Consider the following 25,626-nt stretch of genomic DNA (forward strand, 5'->3'; position numbering starts at 1 on the left):
ATTTTGTCAAAAGTAACACTATCATAGCCAAAGTTGTTTTTACTCGAGAGCAGCCCAAGGACAATCTAGGGAAATAATAGCAAAAGCGAAAGCACTCGTATAAAAATGTGAATTTGGCACATTTTTGTCAGAAATAGTTCTTTAAAAAATCGTTCACTGCCAAAGTAAGCAATCTTTGTAGTTTTAGCAGGCAAGATTGTGTAGCGTAAGGTGCCTCATGTGTTTCCCTCTTCCGGCGGAGGAGGTTCTCACGTATCGAGAAATCGGTTTTCGCAAAAATATGTGAGGGAGAAGGCTGATGCCGGAGAAGACTAGCGACCGACACTCTCTGGGACACTTGGCGTGGAATGACCTTGACACAGAGCTGCAGCGAGCGACTGAGCTGAAACGTTTGCTTTTCGACTAAAGCGGCCTTCTGTGACCGTCGTTTTGCGAAATACTTTTAACTGCTTTTAATGTTGCCGCGACTAGTCGGCCGCTGGAATTTTGGGATGCTTCTTATGGGCTCTCCGTAACTGCAATCCGTAACGCTAGATGCCAGTAAAAGCGCGGGGATAACTACCGCTAGGCGGCTACAATTCGCGCGAGCGTAGTCTGCTTTGCTTGGTGTGGTTTGTGCGGCGGTGTGGTGGTAGCGCTTATGCCTTCATTACAGGAATCGAAGTTTGTTTCTTCTATTAAATCGACCATCAGCTAAGCCAACGCTTTGTAACAGCGAGGACTCTTGGGTGATGTTCGCTGCTGGAACTTAATATGGAATGTCTGCGCTGTGCATCGCCCGAAATATCGTGAAGAAGCCTCTCTTGAGCGGGATAGGCGACTGCCTTTTTAGGGCAGCCGCGGCACAGACCGTTCAGCCATCCAATAATAAGCCTGCCGTCCGATCTATTCACCTCTCGGGTACTTCAACTTTCCAAACGGGTTTTTGAGTGGTTGATCTAATGTTGTCTAGCGTCAGATTATAGTCTAGCACTCGCAAGGGTGCTTGAAAGGCGGCAACGCTCAGCTGTATTTACAGCATAGCAGCTCCTTTACAATGTTGTTGAGAACGAGATCATAATTTCGTCAATTCACTGTTGCAGAGTTGCTCAGAATGGCAGATCAGAAGGACGTCAAGGAAATGACTGAAAAGGACTGGCGTGAGAAACTCACTCCTGATCAGTTTTATATTTGTCGTCAAAGGGGTACAGAACCAGTAAGTTACGCACTCTGTTTTTTCTTCATAAAACTCGGTCATTTGTACCCTTACAAGATAAAATCAATGGTTTGAGTGTGTCTGTTGTTTTAAATAGTACCTGGTGGTAAACTCTTTAAATTTGCGTGCGCAAACGTCCCTTCAACTACGCTGCAACGCGCTGCTTTAGTACGGCTCTCGTCGGGCGTGGTTTTGTCTTGCGCAATGTGCCACGGAAGTGCGTGATTGACCATTGGCATTGTTTTAATTTTCGACACGTGAGCGTGTCTACAAAGCTGCAGTGCCTAACTGCATTTCCAGCTTTGTGTTTTTGTTGTGTATATGTGCAGCAGCTGTAACTTCATTGAATTTACCAATGCAGGCTCTTGTGTATGTATGCAGCAGCTGTAACTTCATTGAGTTCACCAATATTTGCAGGCATACAGGGGCCGGTGGGTCAACCATAAAGCAAAGGGAACGTATACATGTATTGCGTGCGGTGCTGATTTGTTCAGGTAGGTGTGGCATAGGTATATATATATGTTTCCTTTAATGATGTATCTCCAACAGCTCATCCGAGTTAAACATGACAAGCACCATGCACGAAACACCATAATTTCTTGCACTGTACTGGTCTTCAATCACATATAGCCGACCAGCTTGTTGACAACATTTACGCATCATTTTCATGGGCACCAAATCAGCTGTTGAGTGCTGTGTAATGCATTGTCGTTAATAGAGAAGCAGCGTCATAGTAATTAGAAACTAGTGACATAATAAAATGTCTGTGGCAAAAAAAAAAAGAAAATTGCAAGCATAAAGTTGAATTTGGTTATGCACTAGCCTTCATAAGGCAGAATAAAAAACGAGGAGGTTGTAATATTTTGTGGTGTGCAAATTTCACCATAGATGAATCATTTAGGGCCACATCAGTGTATGTCTCATAGTCTTGCTGATAGTGACTAAATGCACCCAATTGCAGCTGCTGGAGCAAGAAAATGGTTTGAGATGCTGGCATGCTCTAGCAGCTTTTCTTTCTCATATTCACATAGCAGACAGTTGTACACATCAAACACAGTGAAATAGCAAATGAAAAATTAATGGCTATGCTTGGGTGTGTGCAAAAGCAAGGGTGAGTATAGTTGTGTCTTGCTGCTCTTGCAGTATCTAAATTCCACATTAAGAAATTTGTGCTTTTTCACAGAACTTCGATCACTAATGACAAAGCCAGACTAAAGCCGCCATATATTCATTTCTTCCTCAGCTCCGAGCACAAATTTGTCTCGAATTGTGGCTGGCCATCATTTTTTATGGCATTAGGTACAGTGGATGGCGATGAGTCAAACTCAAGCATTATACGGAAAGAAGACACATCACATGGCATGGTACGAACAGAAGTTTGCTGCAGAAAGGTAAACAGAGCTTTCTTTTTTTTTTTTTTTTCACAGCTTCTGGTCATTGCAATTTGTTGTCAAAGGCACAGCAGAACCAAAGGATTGAGAGGTTGTAACTAGAGTGCAACTAGAGTAATTAGACTTTAATGCAGTGTTTTATGCTGACACTGTGTAGCTATTGCTGTTTGGTGCAACATTTTGGGGCAGTATATTATAGCTTTAAAGCATCCTGCAGATTCATTATTCTCCTTGAAATGTAACTGATCTTTTTCAGCATCTTAGAATCAAGCAATGCAAAAAAAGAAAGTGTCACTTATAGGTCCCCATACTAACATTAGGCTCAGGTAATGTATGCACTGCTGCCAATGACAAAATGCAAAGTTAACTTTTTCTCAGAGAGATAAAATGTTGCAGAGCGTCGCTTCAGCAGTGAGCCACTTCACGAGCAGATAAGCTTCGAAAAGTGTCACTAAGCAGTTTCAGTAGTTGTGTACTTCTTTATATTTTTTCCTCTGTCTAGTGATAATCTGTTGGTCGCTTAGTTCCTTCAGTTAGAGTAACGAAGTATCCAACAGTTCTTTGCTGGTAACCTTGATATCGGGTTATACTAAAATAACCCTGCCTATTTGAAAAATTATGTTGAAGTGAGCAGCAAGGAGGTCGGAATTATACAATCATTATGCTCCAATTACATTCTTTTTCACATTTCATCACTGGCCTAAGCAACACACTACCTACATTGCCACTAGTATTTAGTGGCAATGTAGGTACTACTGTAGGTACTAATGTAGGTACATACTTTTTAACTGTGTCGAAGATCACTTGCACAAGGTAGACGAAGTAACAATATCAAAATAGTCGCAGATTTGTGTAAAGTTAAAATGTCTACAACTCCAAAGGCAGATTGCCTTTGGAGCTTTGGAACATTTCCAGTGCAACTACTACAGAGCATAGTGCTAAACTCAGTGACAACCTAAGAATTTAGTACAAGCACCGTCCACAAAGCCACACTGCACCTTCTTCCCGTGTTCCCACCCTCTAAAACTACTATTCCTCGAGAGACTTCAATTTCATTTCAAATAATTACTCTCAAGGCCAATCAGGCCTTGACAAAACAAAATTATAATACATGCGAGTTTACAAATGGTAATCGGACACTACAGTTTTGAATTTTTTTATTTTATTTTATTTAAGTACCCTAAAGGCCCGTTAGGGCATTACATAGGGGGGATGGAAAAGGTCAAATGGACGTGCACTGTGTAGAATATAAATAATATGGCAAGCTATGAGGTACAGTAAAATTATCAAAACGTGGAACAGATACAAAGAAACAACAACGAAAACGATGTTTATACAATATCTGGTAGCGTAAAAAAACGTAAGAGAACTGAAAACGCGAAGAGGACTACAGATACAGATAAGATGTTTCGCAAGTACATATCGGATGAAACGGAAAAAATTATACAATACTAAGCACATAAAAACATGTTCAAGTAAATATTCAAGTGTAATACGTGGGTTATGACAGGTTGACACACTCTAAGAAGGTTAGTAGTGCTGCGTGAAATGATGATGATTCCGTAAGTGAGACAATGTTTGAAGGGAGTGAGTTCCATTCGGCAATAGATAAAACTAGAGGCGAATTTTGATAAAGATTAGTCCTGGCAAATATAGGTTTTACTTTATGAATATGGTGTGTGCGCGTCGATATGTGAGCAGCGGGAAGAATATGAGCTCGGGCAAATGGGATGTTGCTGTGGAAAAGGCTATGGAAGAACGACAACCGTGTTAATTTCCTGCGCATGTCAACAGAAGAGAGATTTAGTGATTTCTTTAAGGCTGACACACTTTGATAGCGAGAGTATGAAGACGAGATGAACCGCGCAGCTTTATTTTGAATTGATTCAAGTAGGTTCGTGAGATTTGAATGATGGGGGCCAAATTATGGACGCATATTCTAAGAGGGCCTCATAAGAGAACTGTATGCGCGAAGCCTGGTATCTGTGTTCGCAAGGTGTAAGTGCCGTTTTAGGTAACCAAGTTTTTTACATGCTTTTGTGGTAATGTGTTCAATGTGGGTATTCCAGCTTAGATTGGAAGTAAGCAAGACACCCAAGTATTTGATTGAAGATGCTGTGTCAATAGTAATACCACATATTTTATACTGGACAGAGGTAACTCGAGTAAAAGGAGCAAATTTTACGTGTTTAGTTTTGGCTATGTTGATTTCCATCTGCCATATGTCACACCATTCGGTAAGTTTTGTTAAATCAGACTGCAACACAGTGATGTCGGCCGGGCAGTTTATTTCATTATACAAGATGCAGTCGTCTGCAAAGAGACGTATTTGTGAAGTAACATCAGTTGCGATGTAATTTATGTAAATTAAAAATAGTAGCGGACCAAGAACAGATCCTTGAGGAACTCCCGAAGTCACATGAGTGCGGTTAGAAAAACAGTTTTTCAAAGAGATTACTTGAAATCGATTGTTTAGGAATTCCTCAATCCATAGCGTCGTGTTAGAGTCAAGCTGTAGGTTCCGAACTTTCAGTTTTAGACGATTATGAGGCACCCGGTCAAAAGCTTTAGAAAAGTCAATGAAAATGGCGTCTGTGCAAACCAATTTGTGTAAAGAAATATGAATATCGGTTATAAGTTCGTATAGCTGCGTCTGACACGAGCGATTTTGACGAAAGCCATGTTGGTTATTGAGCAGCAGACTATTTTCGTTAAGGTAGGCTATAATGTGAGTGTACAGGATTAATTTTAGTGGATCCGTGATGGAGACGATGGAGGCAGGCAGGTGGTCCCAGTCCGATGCAGTCTTTGGAACAAATGAGTTATTGTGCTAGTCAGTTCTGCACATTGGGATGCGAGCTGGAGTTGGATGTGAGCTGTAGTTGTAGTCTTTTCAGGATGAAAAGTATGTTGAAGTAGCAAACAATAGCTTCTTTCAATTGTCATTAGTATATATCTTGTGGAAAGTACTTAAATTAGAAAGACGCCAATTGAAAGTTTGCCTCTGCCATAATGCCACAGAATTGAGTGAACCTAATTGGTTGGCATATTCTTTAGTTAGCAGTGTATTTGCCTTTGCATTCCTGGGTTGTCCATGACTGTAGTGTTTAAATTGGTCTCTATTAGCACATATACAGCAGATGTAGCTAACATAAGGAAAACAAATGGCAGGGCTCTGGTCTTGGTGCCATTTCTTTGACAGCTTTGCAAAAATTCCAGTACAGTGTTCATGCTTGCATCACAATCTTAGAGGTCACGGCACAATTAAACTGGTGCTTTAATGCCACTTCTGCAGTCGTGTGAAAGTAGTGCCTCTTCATGTGCATAAACGGCATGCAATTCATCCCAATCTTTGCAGTGCAACTCTCACCTGGGACATGTGTTCAATGATGGACCACTCCCAACACGTCTTCGCTTTTGCATCAACAGCATAGCACTCAACTTCAGGCCAGCCCCCAAATGAAGACTTCCTACAGTCAGCGTTAACCAAGCAATATGGACATGCTTTTTACGTAGACAAAAACAAAGGCAGCTAATTTAGCCAGGAATACCTACAGCATTTTCCTCACAGCAATATTGTTCACTGCTTTATACTAGACAGTGCTTGTGAGGTACCTCTGCTGCAAATCCACGCATTTAGTATATTTTGAGTGTGCTCACATGAAATAAGAAAACCTCCTGAATCATGCAAAAATGGATTACACAGACCGGTGATTTAAGTTCCTCACAAGCGCAAAAGTGCCGAGTGCTGGATGCTGCCAGTTGGAATAACTTCCCGGTAATAATCAAGGAGGTAGCGGAGCTGAAGAATGCTGAAATATGTTCGTTTGTCAGTAAAAAGTAATCTACAGACAATGCTGAACTTAGGGCTCTCTTGCAGCTGTAAGCTTGCATTTATGAAAACCAAAAAATGCACCAAGCAGTGCTTTCGTTTTTTTAATGAATGGAAGAGTGGACCACAAATGATTTTAATAAATCAGCTAATATTTTGGACGTACAGGTAATTCAACTTCGCTAGCAGTGTGTGTATGCTACAGGGTTACATGTGAGAAGAACGGCTCCTGCAGCTGCCTTGCTTGGTAATGTCAGATTTCTGGTCAGGCCCGTTTTATTTATTGCTGTATCAATTGTGTGTTCCATGCTATCAAGAGATGCAGGCATTGTACTAAACCAGTGAAAATAGGTGTACAGGGTGGTTCTCGAAACGTGTTGCAATGACTTCATCACCTATTGCATGTTTCTTTTTGTGTGATCAAATTAAGGTGAAATTTTATGCAAGCACATTTTTAAAACCACTGCATTAACATAGCTCATGACATGTGATGTGCTTCTCAGAACACAGCAGATATTGCTAAGTGCTATGTATCATTTTTTGTGTGTGATATGCAGGTCTTCTCAACTTCATATGTGCTCCTAGAGCCATCCTGTACTTGTGTACAAAAATCAGTCCTTTTTCATGTGCCGAAAGACTGCCACAGCTTTGTTTGGGTCCTGTGGCATGTTGTGATGTATAGGAGGATTTAGTTTGGTTGCATGAAGTGATGAGTTTGCACGTTCTGGACGTGGGCACTTAAGTATTTAATATAACTCTCACCACGCATGAGATCAGTGCTCTTTTTTAAGGGAGTGATAAAGGTGCATATACTGCATGATTGAAGGTGGAGTAGATGCTAAGACTATCTATGGTATACACTATTGCTAGAAAAAGCTTTCCTATGAGAACAGCATTGTTTTTGTGCGCCTTTTTTGTTTTGCCATAGTGCAGGGTAGTTTATATCTATATGACTGCATTCAGAGTGTCAACCATGCCAGCCCACCATCTTCCTGTGTATGTGTGTTTGTCAGTGCATCAGCCATGAATCGCTAAACCAAGCTTTATTCATAATTTATTTCAAAGGTTATTTTTACAAAAATTTTACCTTCATAGCTTAGCTGCAAATGTTCACTACAAAAGAAACATCTCTGAAGTGGTTGTCATGCCATTGAAAATAAAAGTTGTTCAACGGCACATACTGTCCTGTAACCAATTTGCTGACTTTCTGAGCTGCACAGCTACCTACAAGTGCGGCCATAGTATAAATCTCGGCTGCATCATATTTGCACCTAGAAAAAGTCGCAGTTTCGCCCAAAAGGCAAAGCATCGATTGCGATAGCATTAGTAGACAGCTATACGAAGTAAGGATAGTAGTTTTAATAACGGCCATATAAACTTGTAAACATTCGCTGACTAACTAAATTAACAAGCATGGTGTCATGCGCGCACAAGCAAACATGAACACATCTCACTTGATGACCACGGAAACTCACTGTCAAAACGCTGGAGTGAGGAAGCAGGGCAGCAGCAGCGATCAAATTGACCTTCGTGCTGCCTCTTGCTTCTACGTGAACTAAGCGGCGAAAACACAGCACGCACGAAGCTATCAGCACTCACCGCACTCTGTCCCGACATCATAGATCTTTTTCAAGACATACGCAGCAGCCGTCGAAGTAGAACCTCGCTACCCCCGGCGTATTGTGCATGACGGAAGACGGCGCACTTGCTCCCCCACTTTCCTCCCCTGTGCGCATGAGATGAGCCACCATCGTCTGCTCACCCTCGCATGCTTTCACCTCGCACATACAGTATACGGGGCGCAGCGACAATGTTATCGCCCTTGCACTTATATGAAACATCACGGTGACGGCGAGAAATGCACCTGGAGTGTCCATATAATTGCTATCACAATAATAAAAAAAGACTATGTGCTGATGCATACAGGCACAATGAACAACCAGAAGCTTTCGATAGGCATAGGAAACGCACCATGGCATTAAGCTTGGAAGCAGAACACCAAATACACTGAGCCCCTTAGCAGGCCATTAAAAACCTTCCAGAAGGACATAAAATCTTTATGATGCAGAGCAGAGCAACCAATTTGTCTACGTTGTGGATTTGAATGGCATGCATTTCTGGAGCTTCGCCACAGTTTTTATCCCCCCCCCCCTCCATTACTGTTGTGATGGTGGCCTCAAAATGAAGTTCACATGCATTGCTCACGGTTTCTACAGCATGCAATTGCTGCAGTTACTATTGCAGCCGGCTTGCAGTGCAACATGACGAAGCACTTAGTACCATTTACAATTCTTCCACATCACATCGGCGGTCGTTGCCACTGAACTATTTTAAACTTTGTGGATTTGAATGGCGTGCATTTCTGGAGCTTCGCCACAGTTTTTGTTATCTCCCCCCCTCCATTACTGTTGTGATGGTGGCTAGTTCACGTAGAAGTGAGAGGCGCACGAAGCCGTAATGTTCCTCTGTGTCCAGAAGTGTATTCTAGGGCTAGTAAATCGATGACCCTATAGGCAAGCAGGAGCTGAAAAGAATGACAAAGAAAGCGTTGAAAAAATGCTGAAACCCCTGCTAGAATCAATGCACGTGTTTCTCTGTGGTCTCCAGACTCCGGCTGCTGAAAGCGCCGGGCATGTCCTCGCCATACTGGAGCAGCTGATCGCTGCTCTTTACATATTTTAATTACCTTTCTTGGCACCTGTGCTGCTCAAGCAGGAGAAGCCCATACACAAGCTTCTTCGCAGCGAGTTTTGTGAACTTTCATTGCATTCGTGACTCCGTCCATGCTCTGGAAGGTAGATGACACTTCGAATGACCTTTTTGGGCTTTGTTCATAGCCATGAGGATGCTGAACTTGCCTTTACCGTTGTACATCCTTCTTCTATGTCATCATCACCACTCATCCAGCTTTATGTACCCGTTCCCCCCTCCCCCTGTGCAAAGTAGCAGGCTAGAGTATGCTAGCTCAGGCCGACCTCTCTGCCTTCCTTCAAATAAATTATCTCTCTCTCTCTCTTTGCCTCTCACTTCCTGTGCGCAGCCTCAGACCTCTATAAGAAAGCTCAGCTTTTCGAAAGAAACTTTCTTTCACTCCTTCCCTCACACGCGTGCGCAAATGCATATGTGCAGGCAACAGCTGCAGCAAACGGTCTGTGTTCTCGGGCAGAAATGCACCATTGGTTTGAACACCTACCGTATTAACTCAAAAGATAAGTCGAACACGAATATAAGTCGAACCCTATGTATTAAACTCGCCGAGAAATAAAAAATAATTATAATACAGGTCGACCCATATCTTTTTTAGAAAAACGGAACAACTATGAACATGACACACCTTTATTTACTGTAAGCGCAACTACTAAATCTCGCTAGTCGACACCACAGGCTGCATCTTCATCGCAACTGCCAGAGAAGTTGTCCTCGTCGGTTGCTTCGCAGGTGCCCTCGGCGCCCCAAATAACAGGTCTTCGGTGGCATCGAGTGCGTTGGATAGTATTTCTTAAAGCCACTCTGGATGATCTCCAGACTGGCTTTACGGTGGGTGCAATGGAAGAGCTCTGTTAGCTCAGTACTTTTGCTAGCTTTGTTCACGAATATAGGTTGAGATTTCTTGGTCATAAATATAGGTTGATGGCTCATTTTGGGCAACGGTTTGGAAAAAAAGAAAGGATGACCTATATTCAAATAGCTACGGTACATTTATTACATTTATGTTTTCATTTTACAGGTACGCAAATTACAATGCATAGATATACTATTAAATAATCTTAGTGGAGGCAGCATAATTCAAGTATTCCTGATGACATCATGTAGAAAGCCAATTAGACTGCTCACCCAAGTGATATAACTTACCCATTTTGCGTAAAATAGGCAGAAACAGGTGAAAATGTGAGAAGCAGTGCCGGCTGCAATCTGTAGTGGTGCAGATGTTTAAAACCTAATAATAAATTCCATGGTTTGCACAGAGCACTTAAATTTAGCAAAGACCTACCCTATCTACCTGGTGCATTTGCACGCAACAATCAAAATAATTTCAGGGCCCCTTTAGTAATAATGAATGCCACACAGAAAAGGCAGCCTAGCTTACAGGAAGCTGAAAAGCAATGAACTGAGTGTAATTTGTTTTAGTAACTAAACTGCAACCTTATGCATGCTTGAGCACTAGCGCTGAGCCGATTTCTGCTTGGAATAAGAAAAATGCATTAGATTGCTAATCCTGCTATTTGTTTTCATTGTACAGGCCCTGTTCTAGGCATTAAGAGGAGCACTGTTAAATCAACATGTTCTTTCACAAGCAGAACCGAACACAGAAAACAAAATATCAAAGTTCATCTGAAACATCGAACCATCTTCACACTCTTCTGTTGCACAAATAGGCAAGTTTTTTTTTTTTCTTAAGCATTACGATGAACTGGTACATATAAAGGTTTCCAATGCAGAAGCTATAATTGATATTGCACTTGCATTCTATCTCTCTTGACAGAAAAACTATAAAATCGTGTTCACGTCTGCTCTCAGCTTAGCAATTATGGCAATGCTATTCTAGCCTCATTGTGCGATGTCAGCAGTCTGTTAGATCCACACACATCACAGGCTATTTGCATTGCACGCAGCTCCTATGGAACATTGCAACTATTCAAGGTAACTTGGGTAACAATTGTACTAACTGTGAAAGCAATTGAGTGCCCTCAGCATTAGCTCACTGCCTGATCAATTCAAGCTTGTCACTGAAACAGAAAAAAATATATTCTTCAGCTGATGAAAATTCAAAAAAATATATGCAACGAAAGTAGCTATATGTACAAGAGTGAAAAGAAAGAGACGAAGGTGTTGAGCCTTTACCCTTAGGTCTCCATGTGCATGCACAAAATTCAAATATGTGATCAATAAATATTTCTCGTAACGTACATTACCAACCACAGATGACCCATAATGTTCTGTCAAACACGCATCAAAACATTTATGCCATGGCATAGTGGCTCAAGCATATTTGTAATAACGACTTCCTCACTAATAGCATCCCTAAAAGACAACCCTGGCAATTTTTTTTCTTTAAATTGAACACTCCCTGCCAAGATAAAGCTTGATTTGAATGAAAATTTACTAATAACTGTTAATAAGTCAAAAGCACCAAGATCCCACCATGCTGAATGTGTGCACGTGCATAATGACCATGACAACCAAAAGACGCCTGGGCAAACAAGCCTTATTGTACTAATTACCACTTCAAAACGTGCAGAGCCATAGCCATTCGCAAGCAGTAACGTGCTCAAGACTTTATTGATAAAACAATGTCTTAAGCTAGATCCAGCAGAAAAATTTGCCAAAATTTATATTGCTAAGCTTGGCTCATTGTTATTTCAAGAAGATGCTTGTGCCAGATTTTTGTACCCAAACTATTGTCTGCTCCTCTATATCTTCGCATCAGGTGTCAACAAACAATGTGGCCTGTAGAAATCACCCATCACCACATTACAAAGGGACGGCAGACGCCACTCCGCAAAATTTCAGGACCTTAACAACCATTTGGCACAGATTACAGAAATTCCCTGAACAAACCCGAGATGAATTTCATTGACATGTCCAAACTTCGAATAAAAATAGTCGACTGAATTTCCAGGGCTCTCACCAGGTTTGGCTATTTTAAACAGACAAGCACAGTGCATACTTCAGAAGCTGATAATCATGTCTGCAAAGTATGACAGCACTTCATGCCATGAAAACTGTTGAAATTTTAAACCAAACGCCACGCATCCTCCCTATCGAGAAAGTGCTGCTCCCAGCTAGAGAGTCGAGGTAACATGCACAAATGCCATGACATAAAACGCAGTCATAGCAACATCACTCACCACGACACATTCCTTCCGTAAATCGGGAAACCACTGGAAACGTGCTGCACCACAAAAAAAAAGGAATAAAAAAAGAAGGCGGGGCCTATCAAGTGAACCTGACAAGGTCCCTCAGCTCAGGTATGGGAGGAGGCAGAAGGAATGTCGCTTGCTGACGCTACTCAAGACGGAGCATTCAATTTCTTTTATCTCCTCCTATAAGAAACCGATCTGAAAAATTATTTTGTTAAAAACAGTTCCTAGATGGTGTTTTAGAATTTCCAGTCTATAACTAAAATTTGCAGTGAGGCCTGGTGAGGGGCCCTTTAATAATACTTCAGTCTATGCAATCTGAAGGCTTATCTTCACAGTCCATTTCAAGTTAGTTTACACTGTGAAGCCTTTTTTAATGCTATATTAGCCATGTTCAGCTAATTGTTATGGTATTAATCAGCTCTAAAAAAATTGAACTGAAACTCTAGATTATGCACCTTGAGAAGGAGGAGAAAAACATTTATTTGGAGGAATAAATGGGGTTTGGGTGGTGTGGGGCCCACTTGGTTCATGGGACCCATTCAAGCGGAGGTGGCTGCCCTCAGTACAGGGCACCACAGGCAGTTGCTGCTCATGTGCGCCCGGTTTGATCAAACTGAGTTTGATCGTCAGGCTGTCGCTGCCAGCAGCTTGAGTTATCTTAATTCACTCCATTCACAAGTGGCAACCTCCTGGTACTATAAACGCTCGTACGAACCACAAATCATCTATACTCGCCAAAGAAGACCTTGTCTTCAGAAACGGGGGTTTTCTGAGGGTGTAAGCGCTTTGGCGAGGTGTCCACAAATTAACTTAGTGTTGGAAGAATGTAGAAACTACATGTCCAAAGTAATCGACTGAGCTATAAATCTTAAAAATAATAATAAATTCTGGGGTTTGACTTGCCAAAATTACAATTGATTACAAGGCATGCCATAGTGGGGGACTATGGATTAATTTGACCACCTGGGGTTCTCAAACGTGCACCTAAATCGAAAGTACACCAATGCTTTTGCATTTCACACCCTTCGAAATCCAGCTGCTAGCCCGTAAGCTAGGAAATCTGCACTGCTGTTTGTCTTGAAAACAGCAAGTAGCAATACCATGTGCTAGCACTATTTAATGTAGAAAAATGAATGAGTATAGAATATACCGGGTGTTCAAACTAAGCTTTACGGAATTTTTTTAAAATTGCCTGTGGCAGGTAACATAATCTGATCGTGAGCTGGGTTATTCAAAGAGGCGGACATTAGTAGCACGAGAAATCGAAACATATATTCAACTAATTAACAAAAATTGAATAATGAACTTCTTAGTTAACTATCTTGCGACACATATTGCAATTTACAAATTGTAGCCGGTGAGTTTGCAAGACGCAACCACTTGAAATTAATTTCCAGGATGACATCAGTTTCGAGATATTATTTCCCAAAGTGTGGGACGAAACACATGGGCGTTCAAGTTACTTTTGTGCTTTAAGTATAAAAGAGCATTTTCGTAAAAAAATAAGTGGAACAAAAGTGCATTTTTCCGGCGAGTTTGATGGCACATATCTCCAAACTGGTGTCATTCTGGAAATTCATTCCAAGTGGATACGCCTGACAAGCTCACCGGCTACAATTCGTAAATTGCAATATGTGTCGTAAAGTAACTAACTAAAAAGTTAATTAGTGAAATTTTTTTACTTAGTTCAATGTGTATTTCGATTTCTCATGCTACTAATGTCCGCCTCTTCGAATAACCCAGCTCAACAATAAGAATTATGCTACCTGCCACAGGCGATTTTTAAAAATTCCGTAAAACTAAAAATGAATACCCTGTAGAACAGTTTAAAAAGAAACAGTGAAGTAAACACTTACGCCCACTCTATCGCCAACGGATCAAGAATAAGTGAATAGGGGCACATGTGCATCAATACGCCGAAGCATGAGTGATGGTGACTACACCGACAACACACGAATGTTCGAAGCTGAATGTTTCGTGACAGTCCACAGAGTAGGCGAGTAACTAGCGATAATACATCTTTCCTGCAAGCTATCACAAAGTACAGAACATTTACGTTCCAAGCCTTGTGCGCAGCAAGAACAAATCTATCGCAACTGAGCACACCTTTGAGCGATTAGGCTGAAAATAAACAATGAGATGGTGACCGCACCGAGGAACATTACTGAGTCAGAAACATGACAAACCGCTGCTTCAAAATTTTTGCCAAATAAAGAACGAAGAGTAAAACACACTGATACTGATTTAATTTATAGCAGAAAGTTTGGACAGCTTGGAATACATTTCAAGCCCCACATTTAGTACAAGCACTGTGTACACTGCTCGCGCCATTTGGACAAGTTGTAATAAGCACTGAAAGCACTTACATGTCCTTTAAAGCTGTGGCCAAAGCTTCATATCGATAGTCCACACAGTCACCGTCTACGATATCTGTCAAAAAGGAGGTTTGCTGCACCGCACCAGCATAGTGTGCATGCATTGTAAACACGGAGGTAACGGAGGCAAGCAATGGACACGCCACCACGTGATCGAACAAGGCAGCGCCCACGGGATCACCGAGAAATGGGTTAATATCGCCACTGCTGCAGAATCTGTGGATCAAGTGGTGCTGCAAAGAGAGAAAACTTATCCCGGCATTTGCCATACCCAGATTTATAGCTGAAACACTTACCAGTTGCATTTCTGTTGTTTCGCCTTTTCAAGCATGAGTATCAACACATCTTGTTCCGTCAGACATGATCAAACATACTGCACACATATTAACCCCACAAAGCTCAAACACCATTCCACATCAAAAGCAATTAAAACAGCGTGTTTACATTTATTTATGGCCATGGAGATATGTTTATTGGTACAAAGAAAACAATGAAATGTTATTGAGTAAACATTACTTAATACGGTAATTACTTAATTTGTAATTTATTTGCTGTACTATCACGACTTTAAACGTCCTCCAGCACATCAAAAACCCTACTACGGGCTCTAGGTCATTAGCGCATAAATTTGAATTTTTAGGCATCAAATTCAGCGTATCAAAAATGATGCGTTGGGCGTTGTGGGGTTAAACAAAGCACTGAGCACCAAAAGCACATAGCGCATAACCTTCACTTGCACACAGACGTTCGGACATGAAAAACATGTACTTCTGCTATGCCTTTTCATACATTATTTGTTAGTCTGCATTCTCTAGGGGCATGTACAAATGCTTTGCATACATGCAGAAAAAGCAGGGGCATGTGTTCACTTGCATTTCTTTTTATTTGTGTGCATATAATTTTGTGTTTGATCACTGTTGAATTGAGATGCCGAGGGCACGAGTTTCTAGCAGACGAAAAGCTCGACGCATGCCGCCCATAGAAGAAGGAAAAGTTAGGAGAGAGCATTACGTCATGCAGCCAGCCTCGGCGAGCGAACACTCCCTGACGCGAGTCCCCTTGCTCAGTGTCGGCCCAACACGTGACCTCTTGCGTCGAGATCATGGAGCAAGAATCGAGCTTTGCCGAGACGTTTGGTATCGAATGGGTATCGTAAAAAATCAACCGGGAGTACTAAAACCTACCGTGTGCTCTGACGTATCCTCCGTGCTCTGACGTTTTCACCACATGTTGGGACGCCACTCTTGGCTTCAATCGCATTGCGCGATGCTCCCTCCGATCTTTTTTCTTCCTCCATGGCGCCGTCCCGCCCGCTTGGCACTGCCGCCGCTACTATTCTCCACCACTGTAGTGCATGTGCACATGGAAGCAAGCCGTGGAATGGTTTCCACGCGCCTCAGCAAACTGCGCTACGCAAGGAGAGTAGTTGGCGGGGCTCAGAAGGAGAGGAGAAAGCATGTGCGAACTCTAGAAAGTAGAGTGGAGGGAGAGCGCAAAAAAGTGAACTAGACACCCGGCGTCCACATTTCACATTTTGTCCCGAGCGAATGCATTGTGCGGCGGCGGAGTCGGCGCTCCTGTCTATCCTACTCCATGGATGGGATCAAGGCAAATCCTTCGAGAAAAGGAGGCCAAGGTACTTATACTGTGACACATTTCCCAGTGGAGAACCATTAATTAAGTGAAAGGGGATGAGAAAGAGTGCTTAGTAAATGACATGGAAACCGTCTTATGGAAATTAATTTGCATCTGCCAAGTCTCACACTATGAGCAGAATGATGCAAATAAATCGTTAAGGATGTTGTGATCATTAGGAGATTTGATAGCATGGTACAGAACACAGTCATCGGCATATAAGCAGATTTTAACAGGAAATGTTTTACGCAGAGTTACAGAGTAAATTAGCTATTGAAAAAACTAAAGGATCAGAGCATAACAATGTTATTCTAACATAAGTCTGCAATATACGCAGCAACCTGCTAAACAAAGCCTTATCAGTGCAGGCTAAAGATAGCCATTGCTATTTTTAAAGCACAGGCACTGCGGTGACTCAGCGACCACAGCATTCTGCTGCTGACCACAAGGTTGCAGGTTCAATTCCCGGCCACAGTGGCTGTATTCCAATGGAGGCAGAATGCAAGAACACTCATGCACCAAGCACTGGGTGCATGTTAAGGAATACAGACGATCAAAATTAGGAGCCCTCCACTATGGTGTCTCTCATAGCCCAGCTGTTGCTTTGTGACGTTAAACCCCATGAATCAACTACGCATTTTAAGGTTCATAATGAACCTTTTATTTTATTCCTAGCTATGTGTGCAGAAACATTAGCTCCCTTCTTAATTTTACATCAGTTAATTTGCTAAAAAGTGCTTATGAAATCCTTACTGTACTCAGATTTTCTAGCATCTGTCTTGAATTTAAAAAGATGGGAGCTGGGGGGCACGAAGTCTCAAGAATAAAATCAGACTCACTCTAAACAGTAATCTTACTTCTTTGTATATGCATATATGGGGGGACTTTGGAGTGTCCTGTGGCATTCGTGCAAGTGTTTGTCTATCCTTCCACCCATGCTCCTTTTCCCCTTGCCATTTGCGGTGAGACAGGATGACGACCAGGTTGTCACCCAGCTATTACTGCCTCACTGGACCCTAGAAGGTCCAGTGAGCAGGCAGTTTTCATTTGACCAACTTAGGTGGGAATCGAGCCTTCACTTTTCTGGTTGTGCACAGTACAGTTGCAAGATAGAGCTCAGAAGAAACCTCTCCGGGGTGGCGCAAGGTGTGTAAATGTTTTCCTCTTGGTCGGTAGCCCCTCTGTGACTCACTCGGTCATGGGCTCATTTGGAATGTCTTTTACATACAGGAAGTGTGCATTTTGTGTTGCTCCTTTCATAACACTAAGCCAAAGAGTAGTGCCTAGTGCTCATGCATGGTCCTACTACACTGGATCTCATTGATCGGTGTCAATGCTGACTGAGATTACCCTACTCTTTCATAACCCAGCCCTCTATCCACTGCGCGAGCATGCAGCATAGCTGTTGGGGAGCTTTCCTCCCTCAGTGACGTGGTAGCATTGCCCTACCTGTGTATTCACACTAGGCATGGGTGCCTTTGCTCCTCCTGCCAGCTTTGACCAGGCCTGTGTGCAGTTTTGGCCATTGCTGGAGGACATATGTCACATATGTCACTCGTTTTCTGCTGATGCCATAGAACGTGCGCACCGCTTGGGTGTTTTTTCAGGCAACAGATGCCGACCTATTATTGCCAATTTGAACAGTTTCAAAGCGAGAGAACAGATTTTCTCACTGCGCGGTCAGTTTAAGTCAAGAAATATCACTATCAGCGAAGACTTCTCACCCGGTACCCGTAATGCTCGAAAGAAGCTTTTGGAATTTGGAAATAACCAGCCTGGAAAACCAAATTTCAAGCTTCGGCACAACAAACTTTTCCTAAACGACAAATGCTTTATGTATGACGCATCTGTCGATCACGTGTGCGATGTAACCCGTGGCAACAGCAATGGTGGTGGCGACGACGCTCCGCCACGTGCCTCCACTTAGGGACGCGCGAGGGGTGATGGCCTTTCAACCTTACATCGCGTGTCAATTTTGTTCACCAATGTTAGAAGTGTTGTCAACAGCATGCCTCACTGTCTTCTGCTATTAATACATGCTCGGCTCATATAATTGCCCTAACAGAAACATGGCTTTCGGCGCATGTTCACGATTCCGAGATTTTTCATGACGCGCATCATTATTCCATTTATCGATGTGACGCACAGCCAGACGCGGCGGTGGCGTCTTACTCGCAATCAGTAAACAGATTATCTTCAAGTATTCTTATTCACAGTGACCTAGAAATTACTTTTGCATCACTTACGCTCGGTCATCTTAAAATAATCCTAGGAGTGTGTTATCGCTCTCCACTTACCCATCCTCGTTTAGTAATGAATTACACGACGCCGTTAATCTCATTCGTATGCGTTTCCCATCATCGCCTCTTTTTTTGATGGGAGACTTTAATTTTCCGAATATTATATGGGACTCTGGGCCACCGCACCTGTCACCGCCTCTGTCCAGGCTCAGGAATTTTTGGACATGTGTTCTTTATTCTCACTAACCCAGCTTATAACAGATGCAACCAGAGTATGCCTTAACGGTGCAAATACCCTTGATCTATTATTCACAACTAATCCAGAATTCGTATCCGACACTGTTCATTTACCAGGAATCAGTGATCACGTTCTTATTAATTTCCACTTAAAGACACCACATCCTAAAACTGAGAAGGTAAGCAAAATTATACTAGACTACAACAGAGCTAACTTTCAGGCTATCAATAGTGATCTAGCCACGTTTCTCGACTTCTTCTTAGAAGGTTTCGATGACCGGTCTGTTGAAGCTAACTGGGATCTTTTTAAAACAAAGTGCGCCAACTTACAGATAAATACATCCCAAAGCGGAGCATCGCCACTAACCCGCGTGCCCCTTGGTACAATCCTAACCTTAAGCGTTTATCGAACAGGAAGAAAGCTTTTATCGCTTAGCTAAACTCTCAAACATTAACTCCAGGTGGGCAGCCTATCAGTTAGCCTCTGAGTCTTATGTACAAGCGCTCAAATCCGCTAAGATTACCTTCATGACAACAACTCTGCCATCTCTGCTGAAGGATAATGTTGGAAAGTTTTGGCGTCTGATAAATCCAGCACACGACATTCATAGCGCTTGAAAACCTTAACGGTGATAACGTTTTAGCAACCTATGTGCTACAACATTAAACGACGTGTTTGTTCAAAACTTTGCCCGTTTCATACGTGCAGCTACCAAATCTGTATCACGTTGATTTTCCATTTATGTATCCCGTTTTTGTTGATATATCAGGTGTTGCTAAACTAATTGATTCACTCAAAAAAAGTGCATCTCCTGGTTATGATTGTATATGTACTAAATTTTGAAAAGTACTTCAGCCTATAGTTCTATTATACTAACCAAGATTTTCCAGCAATCTCTTGACACATCTAGCCTTCCTACAGATTGGAAGATTGGGAAGGTGGTTCCACTTCACAAGTCCGGCAGTAAAACTTCACCACTTAATTACCGCCCCATTTCACTTACTAGCACATGCTGCAAACTACTTGAGCATGTAATATTTAAGTCATTAGTTAGTTTTCTCGAAGATAATGCATTTTTCTCGTCTTCACAACATGGTTTTCGTAAAACATATTCATGTGAAACTCAGCTCTTGTCTTTCACTCATAAATTGCACCATATTCTGATGAATCATCCTTCGCTGACTGCATATTCATGGACTTCTCGAAGGCATTCGACAAAGTGTGTCATCAGCTACTACTTCACAAGCTAAGTTTTCTTAACCTTGATCCTAACCTTTTTAAGTGGATTGAATCCTTTCTTCTTAACCGATTACAATTTGTTAGTGCTAATGGTCACAACTCATGTTACTGACGTACACTCTGGCGTTCCTCAGGGGTCCGTCCTTGGACCCCTTCTGTTCTTAATTTACATTCAATGATCTGCCTTCCGTTGTTTCCTCTGACATCTTTCTTTTCGCTGATGATTGTGTAATCTTTCGCGAAATTAATACTGATAGGGATATTAACATTCTTCAATCAGACATCGTAGCTATATCCAATTGGTGTAAAACATGGCGAATGGAACTAAATATCAAAAAATGCAAGGTTATGCGTGTCGCCCGAAACACTAACATCCTCCTATTTATCTGTTGAACAGTGTTCCATTAGAATCCGTATCATCTTACAAATACCTAGGTGTTCATATATCATGTAATTTAAATTGGACAGTGCACACAGAATACATTATTAACAACGCTAACCGTATGCTAGGATACTTACGTGCAACTTTTCCACTGTTACTTCTTCAGTTAAACTAATACTTTACAAAACTTTAATACGACCAAAGCTTGAATATGCTGTTCTGTATGGGATCCTATGCATGTAAAATTAATCACTGCCCTGGAACTTGTTCAGAATAACTCGACTCGTTTCATTCTCTCCAACTACAATCGCACTGCTAGCATAACAGCCATGAAAGCCAGCCTCTCGCTTCCGTCTCTAGCAGCCCGTCGTAGGTTTAGCCGCTTGAATTTATTCCATAACATATACTACCATACCTTTCTTCACGACATACTTATTCTATCACCGCAATATATGTCCCATCACATAGATCATCGCTACAAGGTAGGTATTCCATTTTGTAAAACGAAAACATTTCTGAGTCCTTCCTTCCGCGCACAGCAATCGAGTGGAACCACCTTCCTGCTGACATTGTATCAATCATTGATAACCAACGTTTTCGCGAAGCACTAACAACCATTACTTAAGTACATGCCTGTTCGAAATTGTTATTACTCACTGTATCTTGCTGTTGTATTGTTTGTATTTTCCCCACTCCCCTCTGTAATGCCTTTGGCCTTGAGGGTGAATAAATAAATAAATAAATAAATAAATAAACCTCCCCTTCATTATGTTATTATGGCCCTGATGTTATTTTACATAACACCAGAGTGCCAAAGCCCGACACCCGGGCAAACAGCCTACAGCAACTCCGTCCCAACCTTTAATAGCTGGGAGGCCATGCTATGAAACAGAAACCCACAGGTTCAGTAGGAGCCCATCTGACGTGCCCACATCACCACGGTCATTGGTGCCCTGTACTAGGGGCCCCACTTTCTAAACATGACCACAATAAGGCTGTTGCTCCCTCTCTCTTCTCCACGCAGGCAAGGTACATAGGCATTTACCATGACAGCTTGTAAGAAATGTGCATAGGCAACAGATACAAGAACTCCACACTGAACAGTCTCAATGTCAAAAGTGGCGGAACTCTGGTTTGTGCCAGCTACTCTGTCTGGCAGCCACTGGCTGCTACAGCGTAAATATTTGATTTACTGTATTAGCTTTTGCCAAATGAGGCAGTTTTCACAAATTTGTGCACCTGCAGTTCTCAGAAGCTAAACCAGTTTTTCTTGGCAGGCAGGACAAGCAGTCAAAAGGTAGCCAATGAGATTTAGATCTTCTGAAACTCGTGTTTTGCTGTGGCTGTTGAACAATATGATTACTATGTTGTGACACTTAACGTCCGTCTGATCATGCCTGCTCCATGCAAAGTTGATAAATCAGTTTAATTAAAACCAAATATCGAGAAATGCCAAGTGCTATGTGTAAAATATGAGAATAATAAAAGCAAAATAGCCTCAACACAGGTTTAGAAACAATGCTCATCATTCCCTTCATTCTGACTAAAGTCCTTCAGAGCACAAGCAAGTATCCATAACAGCTTGCCCTGAAAACAATTGCACCATGCATCAGTGCACTCAAACTGATACTACAGCAAAAGCACTTGCCACATCTCAACTTGCTCTGGCTGTTATCCTCAAGCAACTGTCTTTTGAAAAGATATTTCGCACATTGATGTACCCAATGCAAAAAGCAGCTTTGAAAGGTCTAGGCAAGCACACATTATTCCTCAACAGCCCTATCCAGTTCCATCATGATATGGCAAGCATACTTGAAATGCTGTTGCAAAAAATCTATGGCAGAAACCAGCTAAAAGAATTAAGTTCTGGGGCTTTACATGCCAAAACCACTATCTAAATCAGATAGCTTTAATCCGGATTAATTTTGACCACCTAGGGTCGTGCACCTACTGCACGGTACACGAGCATTTTTGCATTCCACCTCCTTCGGAATGCGCCGGAATTGAACCCGCGACCTCAAGCTCAGCAGTATAACGCCATAGTCACAGGGCTACCGCTGTAGGTCGAAAACCAGCTCATAAAATGCAATCTCTATAACTAATTAGTGGCAAAACAAGCTAGTTAAGCCAATTGTATTCATACCAGCTGTGCTCAATAGTCTAAAATTTGGGAGAGCACCAAACACTAAGCAAACACTGACGTATTCTTCAGTTATTGAAAAGCGACAGAAAGAGTACAACACCAACAGCTAATAGTTCTTCCTGCTTTGGCTGAAAAAGTACCGTGGAAGGATAATGGCCAAAGTAATATTGCAAACTGAAATTGGTGGTGTGTCCAGTTCTGCAGTGTTCAAGAAAATTCCCAGGTTCATCAGTCTCATGCGCAACTGAACCACTACAAGAGACAGCCAATGCATGTTTTCGCATACTCGGTCTTTCGCACCACTACACCCCTTCTGCAGCCACCCCACTAGAAAGCCAAATCATTATCATAGTGCATTTGGAGGATATACTGTGCACATTGCATTGCGAGGCATCTAACCATTATAGTGTTCTTCCCACATTCTGGAACTGTGCTAATGTCCACACTCAATTTTGATCTTTTCCTCTTGTTTATCGTTGCACCATTCTATTGATTTTTTATCGTTTAGGCTATGGAAAGAAGGAAAAAAAACTGAGCAGAAGCTCTAACAATATCAGATGTGCTGCAAAAAGTTTGGCGCAAGTCATACATCATTCATGCAGCAAATAGGAACACTGCTGTCATTGCTAAGGAAACCGGTTGCTTTTTGCAGCTCAAGCTAAGCATTGCTATGGATAGCATAGTGGCTGGAGTGGTGTTTCCTGTGGCTTTTACAGTGTATGTCATACATTGATTGTTGCATGGAGGTCAACAAAAAACTTACAATTTGATGTGGCATGCCTGCTCATGTAAGCAGTATGTCCAAAACAGGAAGCTCTGCTCCCACTTGCTGTGCTTGCAGTTTCTGTTGGCTGTGGTTGGGAGTTCTGCCGAGGCACTCGGATGTGGGAAAAGTGGAGGAGCTTTCCCATACACTGAGCTATAGCTGGCCACATAATTAGCTGGGCTGCACAAACGCCGAGTTTTCTGTCCTTCAGTGCCTTACGATGGAGAGAATTTGCGACACTTAATGCTAAGCTCATCCTCACAAGAGCTTAACAGCAATAGTCTCACAAATTCTCTCTGTAATAAGGCACTGGAGGACAGAAGATTTGGTGCTTGTGTGGCCCAGATAAACATTTGGCCTGCTATACCCGGAAGCAGCACTCAGAAAGTGACATCAAGGCTTCTCCTCAGCTTTTCCTTCCTCGATAGTTCACAACTAATCTTAGGAACCTAACCCATGTGAATGAAATGGGAGAAAAATAAGAAATCTTGTTTAATTTATCTACTTCACGTATGGTCCATAGCAGTGGTACCAGAGGAGTCCAGGCAGTGCCAGTGCAGTGCAGATGTTGCACCAAGCTGTGATATGACAATACATTACACCAAGAAACGCACTCGTTGGACCATATAACTGAAAACCAATGTAAAAAAAGGAAAGGGAGATGGAATATTCCCATACATTTTTCTGGTAAGTATGGCATAAGAGCACACAACTGCAGTAGTGCAAGCAACCTACACATCCCTCTCCACATCCAGGCAGTCATGTATTTTTGTTCTCAAAATGGCAAAAGTTAGGGAAGGTTCTTAGATCCGAAACAAATGAAATACTGGTGCACATTTATTTTTTCATGCTCTTCCATGATGAGAATAGGAAAGGTAGGGGGGTGCTTAGATTCAAGTAGTGCAATAATTTCAATCAAGAAAATGCAATAATTTCTCACAAAATCCTTCTGAAGCTAGGAAGGGTTCTGCACAGGCAGAGCAAAACACAAAACATACCCTATCTGCATATAATTAACTGATGGGGTTCAAAATCCCAAAGCTTCGGATTCCCCCTAAAGTACAAAGTCCCATAGCTTTGAGGTTAATTTCATCCATCCGAGGTTTTTTTTCTAACATATGCAAAAATCTCAGTGCACAGAGTGTTTTGAGTCAGCATCGGAAATATTTTGATGCTGAAATTCTAAAATTTGTAGCAGACACACTGTTACATGTACTTCGCTGCAGCATAGATAAGCAACATTACCTCTGTAGGATAAGAGACTTGACTGCTTTCCCTGCCTCCTCAACTTTTTGCTCTTCATTTCTTCCTTTCTCTTTGGTTCCTAACCCTTTAACAAATGACATTAGCAATACATTATAAGAAAGAACTGAATTGAAAGGATATAACAAATGAAAGAAAATGTTATTGCTTGTCTCATACAATACATACCTTTTCTAATTTAAGCCTTAAAATCCTTCTTTTCTTTGCTATTCCTAGGAAGTGTCTGTGGCATATGCTATAAATAAGAACACACCATACATATCATCACTGATTCTTATAGGAATTAAATATTTTACTCACACAATATTTCACAAGGACAAATAGAAGTGATGGTGAAGCCATTAAACATATAGTAGCTTAATTAATGCCAGCTATGTAGGAGCACTGCCCAATAAGTAATACCCCACATTTTTTTAACCACCTAAAATAAAGTCACATTATACCTTGCAGTTTCACAGCTGCTGTGATCTTTCCTGCATATAAGTGAATTGCGCTATCTTTAGACTTCAGGCACTACTATAGCAGCCCAAAACACTATACTGACACTAGTCAAAGCCAATGTGCTGTGATTGAGTTCCTAGTAGAGAGACACAACTGCGAAGAATATTCTCAAATATTCGTCTAAGGCAAGAGAGACAGTACTGGTGTACACAACAAGGCACCTTAAAAACAGAAGCAGCTCCAGTAGCATTTGATGCCCAACAGAAATTAAGAAGACATTTTGCTCTAGTGTAGAAAATCCTGTCATAACATGAATTTTAAAGTAAGGGGCCAATTGCAAAATTTGGTTCAACAGTGCTTCCTTATTTTGCATATTGATTTGAAGTCTTGGGACTTTCAGCTTTTTAGGTAACTGACAGACACCCAAGACAAAGATTGAAGCTCAGAACATATTTGCACAATGAAGCATGGCTTCATGAGCAGAATGTGATCTCTCAGAGGGAATGCATACGTGCCTTACTTTATTGTTGGAGCTGTATTATTTGAGGAAAACCATGTTGAGAAAAACTGCACTTAGAAGACATGCAGAAACTCTGGGCACAAATTTAATGTATTTTGGATA

General features: G+C 41.8%; 1 protein-coding gene across 2 annotated transcripts; it reads left to right on the forward strand.

The window, feature by feature from the left end:
• Nucleotides 1-566: 566 nt before the first annotated feature.
• LOC119435347 (peptide methionine sulfoxide reductase MsrB-like) lies at nt 567-11,115 on the forward strand. 2 transcript variants are annotated; one of them, XM_049659807.1, is made up of 5 exons: nt 567-900; nt 1,083-1,195; nt 1,613-1,689; nt 2,439-2,586; nt 10,659-11,115. In XM_049659807.1, the coding sequence occupies exons 1-5, from the start codon at nt 759-761 to the stop codon at nt 10,668-10,670; spliced, it is 492 nt and encodes a 163-aa protein (XP_049515764.1). In that variant the 5' UTR covers nt 567-758; the 3' UTR covers nt 10,671-11,115. The 2 variants fall into 2 exon arrangements, with proteins under 2 accessions (XP_049515764.1, XP_037558166.1); XM_037702238.2 differs by lacking the exon at nt 10,659-11,115 and adding an exon at nt 5,945-7,594 and having other exon boundaries at nt 575-900.
• The last annotated feature ends 14,511 nt before the right edge of the window (nt 11,116-25,626 follow it).

Source organism: Dermacentor silvarum, unplaced genomic scaffold (assembly GCF_013339745.2).
Source record: "Dermacentor silvarum isolate Dsil-2018 unplaced genomic scaffold, BIME_Dsil_1.4 Seq640, whole genome shotgun sequence".
NCBI classification, from domain to species: Eukaryota; Metazoa; Arthropoda; class Arachnida; order Ixodida; family Ixodidae; genus Dermacentor; species Dermacentor silvarum.